Here is a 10,914-nt window from a genome sequence, read left to right on the forward strand (position 1 = left end):
TCAACATGACCACTCAACTGAGGATGATAGGGTGTGGCCACCTTGTATTTTACGCCATACTTTTCAAGCAGCCCAGCGAAAGCTTTGTTACAGAAATGAGAACCACCATCACTCAGGATGGCCCTTGGGGTACCAAATCGTGTGAATATGTTCTTCTTCAAGAATGCGGTCACATTCCTCGCTTCATTGTTATCCAATGCGATTGCCTCGATCCATTTGGAGATGTAGTCCACAACCACCAAGATGTAGGTTATGCCATAAGAGCTCATGAAAGGTCCCATAAAGTCTATCCCCCATACATCAAAGATCTCGACCTCCAGTACAAAATTCATAGGAATCTCATGTCTTTTAGATATTGACCCTTGTCTTTGACATTGATCGCATGCCTTGACTATTTGATTTGCGACTTCATAGATCGTTGGCCAATAGTAGCCACATTCAAGCACCTTTGCAGCTGTCCAGTTTCCTCCATGATGACCCCTAACCGGAAAATCATGGAATGCTTTGAGAATTGGCATTACCTCATCTTCTGAAACACACTGTCGAATGATGTTGTCTACACAAATTTGAAACAAAATGGGTTCCTCCCAGTAATATTTCCTACATTCCCACAAGAACTTTTTCTTTTGATAAGTCTCAATCCAAGATCGGGAATAAGATGACTAACCAAGAAGTTAGCGATATCGGCATACCAAGGAGTAAATGTGCTAGACAATGCCAATATGTGCTCATTTGGAAAGGCATCATTGATCTCAAGGTCTTCTTTTGGTCTCCCTACCTCTTTAAGCCTAGATAGGTGATCTGCAACTTGATTTTATGTCCCTTTCCAATCCTTGACTTCTAGGTCAAACTCTTGCAATAAAAGGACCCACCGAATCAATCTTGGTTTGGCATACTTCTTCGCCATAAGATAGCGAAGAGCAGTATGATTGGTGTAAACTATCACTTTGGACCCCAACAAATAAGCCCGAAATTTTTCAAAAGCATAGACAATGACGAGAAGTTCTTGCTCAGTCACAATGTAATTCATTTGAGAGCCATTGAGTGTCTTTCTTGCACAGTAGACAGGGTGAAGGATCTTGTTATGACGTTTGCCAAGCATCGCCCCAATAGCTACACCACTAGCGTCACACGTGAGTTCGAATAGACGATACTAATCGGTGTCACAATAATAGGTGTCGTGGTGAGCTTTTCTTTCAATTCCTCAAAAGCTTTTAGACACTTTTTATCAAATAAAACCTCTGCATCTTTTTCAAGGAGCTTGCACATGGGATTCGCAATTTTTGCAAAGTCCTTGATAAAACACCTATAGAAGTCGGCGTGTACCAAAAAGCTTCGGACACCTTTTACTGAAGTGGGTGAAGAAAGATTGTAAATGATTTCGATCTTTTCCCGGTCAACCTCTATGCCTTGGTTGGAAATTGTGTGGCCCAAAACAATGCCCCCATCCACCATGAAGTGGCTTTTCTCCCAGTTTAGCACAAGGTTTGTTTCTTCACATCTTTTGAGCACTTGTCTAAGGTTGTCAAGACAATGCTCAAAGGAATCACCCACTATATAGAAGTCATACATAAACACCTCTAAGAAGTCCACCACCATGTCCGAGAAGAATGACATCATGCACCGTTGCAAACTAGCTGGAGTGTTGCATAGCCTATATGTCATACAGCTAAAATCAAAAGTCCCATATTGGCATGTGAATGTCGTCTTCTCTTGATCTTCCAAGGTGATGTTGATTTGCTCGTAGCAGGAATATCCATCCAAGAAGTAATAGAATGACCTTCCCGCTAGCCGATCAAGCATTTGATCAATAAAAGGCATATGGAAATGGTCTTTGCAAACTGTTTAGCTTCCGGTAATCCATGTAAACTCTCCATCCAGTCACTCTTCTCGTTGGAATGAGCTCATTTTTTTCATTTTGAATCACGGACATGCCTCCTTTATTTGGCACACATTGCACCGGACTCACCCAAGAACTATCAGCAATGGGGTAGACCACCCCGACATCTAACCATTTGATGATTTCATTCTTTACCACCTTTTGCATGGAAGGATTTAACCTTCGTTGATGCTCCACACTTGGTTTGCTCTCTTGCTCCAATTGTATCCTATGTTCACAAATTTTGGTGGGAATCCCTCGGATATCCGCTATTGTCCACCCAATATCTTGCTTATTATCCCTCAAGACATTGAATAATTGTTCTACCTGCACATCATTTAACAAAGAAGAAACGATTACCGGTAGAGTGTCATTAGATCCAAAACATTTATACCTCAAGTGCAGTGGAAGTGGCTTGAGTTCAAGTTGCGGCGGCTCAATAATTCAAGGCTTGGCGGGAGGAGTTACTCTATTCTCTAAGTCAAGAGAAAGTTCCTTTGGAGCATAAGTTAGGACCTAAGTCCTTCTAATGCATTCACTGATTCCATGTACCCCTCCATGTCTTCACCATCAAAATTTACCAAAATAGCCGCCAATGCCTCACCAAGGCATTGTTCTTCCATCTTCATCTCAATTGCGTGTTCTACCTCATCAACAACATCAATGACTGAGATGCTTTCATATGCATGTGGCAACTTCATACCCTTGCTCGCTTGGAATGTAACCTCTTCGTCATTAACTCGGAACTTGATCTCATTTCGTTCTGAATCCATAAGTGCTCTTCTGGTAGCAAGAAATGGTCTCCCCAAGATGATAGGATCTCTTTGTCAACAACACAATCAAGGATCACAAAGTTGGCGAGGAGGAGGAACTTTCCCACTTTCACAAAAACATCATCAACAATTTCCACCGGTCTCTTTATTGAACGATCGGCCATTTGCAACCTCATACTTGTAGGCCTTGGCATGCCCAACCGCGCTTGCTTGTAGATAGCAAGAGGTATTAAATTGATTCTAGCCCCATTATCACAAAGAGATCTTGCAAAATCGCGCGCCCCAATAGTGCATGGAATGGTAAAAGCTCCTAGGTCTTCTTTATTTTGAACGGTGGTTGTTGCAATGATGGAACAAACCTGATGAGTCACATTTACCACTTCATTCTTGGTGGTTTTCTTCTTGGTAATCAAGTCTTTCAAATACTTAGCAAAACCCGGCATCTCTTGAAATGCTTCCACAAATGGAATATTTACCGATAATTGCTTGAGAATTTCATAGAACTTCTCGAGTTTGGTATCATCAACCTTCCTAGCAAGTCTTTGAGGGAAAGGAGGAGGAGGTCTAGGAATTTGTGCTAGAGTTTTTGGCATCTCTTTCATATTTTCCTTAACCTCTTCCCGGTTCACTTCTTGAATTTTCAACTCTTCCGGGACCTTTTTAGCTCCAACAACAATTGGCACTTCAACTTGTGCCTCAAATTCTTGTGCAGAATCTTGCACTTCGGCCAGTTGTTCATTCTCTCCTTGAAGTACTTTCCCACTACGAGTTGTAATTTCCATGCAATTAGAAGTTGGACTACTCCCACTACCTTTTGGGTTTGCAATTGTGTCACTTCGGAGTGTGCCCTTCTACTTCGGATTTTTCTCTCTTGAGAGATCTCTTATTTGCATCTCCAACTTTTGAATAGATGTTGTATTCGAACCCACAAGCTCGGTCATATTTCTCATTGAAGTGTCGGATCTTTCTTGATTTTGCAACACTCGTTCAAGCATGTTTTCCAGCTTGGAATCACTTGAAGAACCTTCCTTCCAATGCGGAGAGTTGGAATATTGCCCTTTCAATGGAACATAAGGGTTTGAGCTCCGATTTGAAAAGTTGTTGTTGTTACTCCAATTCCCTTGATTTGAACTACCTTGGTCATTTCACCACTGTTGGTTGCCCTGCCATTGCGGTTTAGGCCTCCATTGGTTTTGTTTTCTTGAACCTTGGTACTGTTGCCTTTGATAACCTCCTTGAGAGTTGCTGACATAATTTGCTTCCTCATAATCTCCATTTGATGTGGGTTGAACATCTTCCACCACATTCACCTTTTTTGTTTGGCTTTCAGTGAACATCTTTGTCAACACATTGACGTTGGTGGAAAGCCCGGCAATTACTTGATCTCTTTCTTGGTTCGTCTTAATCATGTTGGTCAAGGAAGGAGTACCATATGCAATTCCACCTGTGGTGTCCTCTGAGTGCCAAGATTGGTTATATTTTGCCATTTTGTCAAGGATTTGTGTGATCCTCGCAAATGTTTTATCCATAAAAGATCCATCAGCAACATTCTTAGCTATAGATTGACTCATAGCATCCACCCCCATGTAGAATTTCTCCAACAAGATTGAATCCGGAAAACCATGATTCGGCGACCTCACCAAATATAACTTGAATCGATCCCATGCCTCATGTAGATGTTCTCCCGGTAATTGGTTGAAAAAGAAAATTTTATCCTGGAGCTCAGATTTCTTGATTTGCGGGAACTATTTAGCTAGAAATGCTCGGACAAGTTTACGCCAAGAATGGATGGAATTTGGTGGTAGATTTTGAATCCATTTCCTCGCCTCTCAAGTTAATGAGTACTTGAACACCCTCAATCTTAGGGCATCATCTGAAACATTGTTATGCTTATGCATCGCACACACACCCAAGAAGTTTATGAGATGTTGTGTCGGATCATCATCAGTTGAATTTCTGAAGAACCCCTCGGCTTTGAGCATTAGGATTAAACCGTGTTCCACCATGAAAGTGGCAGCGTCAACTCTTGTAGGTACAATAGCATTTGTTTCCTCAATGCACTCATCTATGTCCGTAAAAGGATTCTCTTCTTCGTCATATTTGGCCATGCTTTCCTATCAACACCAAGCAGAACAAGCAAAGTGTGACGGAATAGAAGAAGACGTAAAGTAAAGCACACACTAATTAGCAATTTCAAAACCGTATTCCTTGGCAACGATGCCTATTTTGATGATGTCCAAATCCACTATTAAAAAGTAAATGGACACGGTCGCATGCAATATAATTTACCCAACTATGAGTCGGTGTCGAATCTCACATAGAACAATATGTAAGCGATTAGGGAATACAAGAGAATTATCATTTGTTATGCAATGCCAAACACTTAGAATTGTTTTTAGAAAATGTTTATACCTAAATGCTAAAAAATGTAAACTAACCTAGAAAGCAAGTAAAATAATCAATGGCTACAAGTATGGATACACGGGGAATTACACTCAAGTAATGATCCAATGTATTTCATGATTTTACAAATATGAGCGAGTCTATGTTAATTAGCCTCGGGTAAGTATTCTATATTAGCTTCTTCCAAAGACTAACAAGACATCCTAATTGAATTATCTCTAAAACAATTAGGAGATTAAGCACACCCGATTGTGGCTACAAGTAGTTTAATCCTATCCCTAGGTAGAATCTATAAAATGAGGGTTAATTAATCTTTCCCAACCCCAAATAATCTTTCCCAAAATTAATTCGGAGTTAATGGGCGAGTCCTAGGGTTAGCTAATACCTTTGGAAACATTAAAGAATACGAATAATTAAAAAAACAATAACTCACTTCATAAAAAATAAAAAAACATTCAATACATAAGTACAACAAGATATTTAATCCACATTTTAATTATGAATATTCCCATAAACAAGATTCAAGTGTTGAAATAAATACTACACACTTAGATATTCAATACAAAGAAAGAAAATGAAAAATGAGCGCCAATGAGTATGAAATTCTTAACCAAAAGCTTCAAATCTTCAAAAGTCAAGTGTATGTGCAAAAACCCTAGCTACCAAAGTTGTTCTCTCTAGTCCTGAGGGCTGAAAATAAGCCAAAGCCGTGTAAAAAAATCTGCTAGGTCATGTATTTGTGGGTTTGGAGTTGAAAAAATGTGAAATGTCATTCCTGCCAAGGTCTGAATCCCGTTGACGCACCTGCGGAAGGATCATCACAGGTGCGGCTCCGTAGAAGCAGGTAGCCTATCGCAGATGCGAAAAATGAAGGGAAACTCTAGCGCTGCAGATGCCGTCTTTTAAGCACATATGTGCAATCGCATATGCGGTCCCAGGCAAGGTGGCTCAGCTCCGCAGATGCAGACCATTTCTTGCATATGCGAGGTCGCTTCTGCGACCAGTCTTCCGCTTATGCAGAATCCCTGAAGAGTTTTGCAATTTTTCAACCTTTTTTTCCTAAATTCCACTTCAATTGAATTAAAATCACCTCTTACCTGAAAATATAACTATACACACCATAAACGATCTCATATTATAATTAGAGGACATAAAAACTAAAGAAAAGAGACTAGAATGAGTGGTAAAATCACCACTCATCAACACCCCCAACTTAAAGCTTTTTCTTGTCCTCAAACAAATCAAAACCAACAATTCAATGAGATTCTACCATTTAAAGCACAAGTAGTATTGCTATCATTTACAAATCACATTCTCCAATTAAGCATCATACTTATGGACTTGGTTGATACTAACAATTAGGCTCAACCATGTGAATCGTAACCAAATAACTTCCTCTTTTAAAAATAACTTCAAGAAATGCAAAGGAGTTTGAAAATAATCAAGTGACAACAATAAGCCTCAAGAAGTGACTCAAAAGTACTAGTCTACTATATATGCTCAATTTACTCATGTCCAGATACAATAATGTCACCAATCCATCCTAATTCATGTGCCCTCACAAGAAATAAAGTCCCAAAATAACTATATTTACAATAATAACACAAGGGACATATGCACAAAGACGCTCACTGTCAACAAAGAATTTCAAGTGTTATAAAATATCATGCCATAAGTTTGCCCTTATTTTAATTTGCTGCCTATTCAAGAACATTTGATTGGAGATCCCATAAGAACTTTTTAAGCTTGTAATGTAGGTTTAGGGAAAGGGTCGGATAAGCATTTGTGATACAAGTAACTACACCCTCCTTGAACACTACTCACATTTATTTTTATTTTTGCACTTTGCTTCTTTTTAAACCACATAGTCTTTATTGGCGTCTAGTTACCAACATAGAACCACCTTAAAGTACCTCTCTAATTTTCTCAACGCTCCATATTTACATATAAATAATTTATTTTTATTTTTTTTATATAACTATTTTCTCTTGGAGCTTGATTAATTTTATATGAACAACTTTGAGGTATATGTCTCTACACTCAATGTACAACCTTACCAATTTCCAACTTGACACCAACACCCCAACTTAGGCTTTTAGCCTCCTTCTCAATATTCAAGGAGGGACCGGGTTAAAAGAGGGAATTATTTCACAAAAGGGTAAAGGTTTGTAATGAGGTGGCCAAAGAAAAGGTTAAAGGCTCAAATGGGTAAAACTAGTGATAATATTTATGCAATGGTAGGCTTGAAAAGCTAAAGAAGTTTTTTTTTCAAAGATCACAAAGAATGTTTAAGGTCATCTCTCCAACCAAACATAACTAACATTAGCATTAAAAGACCAACCGTGCAAGATCTAAATGATATAAGTAAACATACGAATTATTTATAAGAAAAACTAACACTCCTGAAACATGAACTAATCAAGACGGATCAATTTCACATCTTAATAAGAGCATTTAGAGCAATATCATACTAACTAGTGGGCAAAGGTCACCAAAAGAGCCAAAAGTTATCACAAAATTTATTCTTCCCCATGCAACTTATTTTTTTGATTTAAAATCAAAATTCGGAGGGGTATTCTTAATTCACATTTCACATACAAGAGACTAATTCTATTAGTACCAAATAATCCAAAAATCTCCACTTAACAAAACAAGACTAATTCCCTTAAGAAAATCGTCACGCCATCCATCATAGGGAAAAGTCACCCGGTTCAACACAAAAATGTTTCTCGGAAAAGAAACGTAGCATAAAGAAAACCCAAGGAAATACTACTAAAGAAATAAAAAAATAATGAAAACTACTAAAGAAAGTAATTAACAAAAACAACTAATACTAAAGGAGCAAAAATAACATAAACTATAAACTACTAAAGAATAAATAAAGGAAGAAAAAATAAAATAGAATAATAAAAGTGACTAATCTGCACATATATAACTACTCACTACTACTCTCGGCAAGAGCAGATGATAAGAAATAATAAAACAAGCTCGGCAAGGGCGCACAATATCCATACAATAAAATAAGCCCGGCAAGGGCACAAGTCAAGTATCAATGTATCAATCAACAAAGTGTACTCCCTAAAGCCACTCCCAACTAACAACATTGTTGTGACCTCACTGCATAATATCAAAATAAAATACAAGTAGTTTTAGGGTCTCCTTGAGGCCTGCATTAGACTAGAAGACTGTGGGAGGAAGGCTAATCACTGCCTTGAAGTACTCTCAACCTCATCATCATCAGTCTCATCATCATCATCACCAGCAGCATTTGACATGAAAGAATACTCTTCGCTATCATCGTCTTCCGCAACTGGTATTTTCCTGTTCGGCTACCCTCATTTGAATATGGCCTTTATGCCTCTCCACATCTTGATCATAAACTTGCCCTTCTTCTTGTTCTTCACCTTCTCCTTTTGGAAGTCTGACTGACGAGATGCATGTGCCTTGGCCAAGTTGCCATAGATTGTCTCAAGTATGCCAACTGATGCTGCTATTTTCTCCTAAGACTCTACCTGTTTTTCTGTGCATCTAAGTAGGTCTTCATGTCTTCCCTGATGAAGTACTCGGGCCTAGGCTGGGAGGATGAGGGCCCACTAGGGAGCTGTGACACTAAGTCATGAATGGATGCAAGTTGGGAGTTTATCATCCCAAATGGTCCCTCAGGTGCAGCTGCCTATGATGATGACTCTGGTCCGACAACAGTAGTGGTGACTTTCCTCTTCTTACTCTTCACTGCACTACCCTCACCCGTTACTCTCCATAGATAAAAGTGTTTGTCGGCTGGCAACCAACGATCGGTACTACGCACCTCAACATCTACCCGCCTGCACAACTATGTGATCAGTGAAGGGAACATCAACCCTGCATTGTCATTTAACAAATACTCTCTCAACTCCCTCAAGATATAGTGACCAACATTCACAGGAATGCCGTCTAGAATGCATGCAATGATCAAGGCTCTAGTTTAGGAGACATCTGAAACATTTCCACAGAGTGACACCCTGTTGCAGAGGATGTAGAGCCACACTTTGGCTTCACTTGTGAAGTCAATCAACTTCAAACCCTTTCTCTCGTTGGCCTATTTTGCTCTCATGCTTGCAGGATAGAGTTTAGAGATAAGCCATTCTCCGTTGTCGCAATGATCCTTTTCTTGCACTAGCTCAAGTGGATAGTTAGGAATCCTGAGTATGTCATTAATCTGCTTAATCCCAAACCTCACTATTTTGCCTCTAATGATGAGTTGTGGGTCGGCGAATTTTGTGCGCTTAAGATTTACAAAATATTCACGTACCCACTCCTCATTGGCTTTGCACGGAGTAGGAATGAAGCATGACCATCCGGAGGCTTGGAGAAGGCCATAGAATTATTGGAGCCGCTCGGCCAATTTATCCTCAGCGATCCCTTTTTAAAGCACGATCTTCTTTGTGATAAGATATCATAATACCGCCAATGACAATCAGCAGACATGAAGCGTGAATTACCAAATGGTTCCTCAGCCTCCTCCTCAATTTCTTGATGAAGCCGAGCATTTTCGTTCATGTTTGGGTCCATTTTAGCTGAAAGTACCTTCACAAAATCAAAACAATTTTAGTCGGGTAGTAGATTAATGTTAAGAAATTTAAACCAATGCAATTAGGCCGAAGAATCAAGTTGAACGGGCCGGGGAAGCTCCAGTTGCAAAGCTACTGGATTTGCAGAAACTGCCCAGTTTCCACACCTGCGGAAGTACCATCGCAAGTGCGGTCCCGCTTCTTTGATTTTTTCCCTGCTTCTAGAAAATTACACCTGCAGAACAATCAACGCAGGTGCGATGATGCATCTACGACACTTTTTCCTCTTCTACGGTGTTCGTCCAAGGGTTCAAACACCTAGCATTTTCCAACTCTTTTCAATTCTTAAACATGATTTTGGCACCTAATTTATATTCAAGACTTCTAAATTAGTGGAATACAAGAACCTATGACTCTATAGAGACCAATTTTGTGGTACTTAGCATACAATTTTCTTTTGGAAAATTTGTCAAACACATGACAAACATAGGTGATGATATGCTTTTTCAATTTATTATGGTACTCAGACTTCCCAACAATTTGCTTCAGCGATAACAGCACACACAGAGACACTCTCAACCATTTTATCTCACTTCCTAAACTAACAGTGATTAAAAAGAAAATAGAAAGAAAAAATTGAAAATGGGACTGTAGAATAGATAAGATGAAGAAGAAGAAGATAAAGAAAAGAGAAGTAGAAGAGAGGAGTAGATGAGAGCCAAGTCACCTGTATGATCTTGTGCTTGAGAATTTTGAGTCTGAGCAGCAGTGTGAAGAGGAGGAGCGTGAGAGAGGAGAGGGCATTTTTGAGATTTGGGGATAAAGGTCAGAGAATACCTGATGGATTGAGAGATTAATTCATTAACTTGCCCGATTTTTCCGCACATGTGGTTGAGGAAATGATTCAGCACAGTCGCTTTTGCGACAACTTTATCGCACCTGTGGTTGGTTGCGTATCTGCGCATAGAAACACACTTCTGCGGAAGCGCACCTGCGTGATTTGCTCCGCAGGTGCGGTTACACCAGTGTTCAGTAGTCCAGTTTTGGGCAGCTTCTGCTTTGGGTTGTTCCAACATCCTGAACTCCTTAATTCAATTCCAAATAATCTGAAACTTGGCAGATTAGTCAAAAATAATATTCTAAGCTATTCTAAAAAAGAGAAAATTTCAAAAATGACTAAAGTTTTTGAAAACGATGGGTTGCCTCCTACCAAGTGCCGCATTTAACGTCATGGCACGACGTGAATCAATTTTACCACTTTTTTCGCCACTTGGACGAAATGAATTGGGCACCAAACTTGGAATCAAGC

General features: G+C 39.4%; 1 protein-coding gene across 1 annotated transcript; it reads right to left on the bottom strand.

Annotated features, from left to right (window-relative positions):
* Positions 1-2,576: 2,576 nt before the first annotated feature.
* Positions 2,577-3,434, bottom strand: LOC138870744 (uncharacterized). The gene has a single exon (XM_070148579.1). It carries the CDS (start codon positions 3,432-3,434, stop codon positions 2,577-2,579), a length of 858 nt encoding a protein of 285 aa, XP_070004680.1.
* Between the last annotated feature and the right edge of the window lie 7,480 nt (positions 3,435-10,914).

The sequence above is a fragment of the Nicotiana sylvestris genome, chromosome 6, assembly GCF_000393655.2.
Source record: "Nicotiana sylvestris chromosome 6, ASM39365v2, whole genome shotgun sequence".
NCBI lineage: Eukaryota > Viridiplantae > Streptophyta > Magnoliopsida > Solanales > Solanaceae > Nicotiana > Nicotiana sylvestris.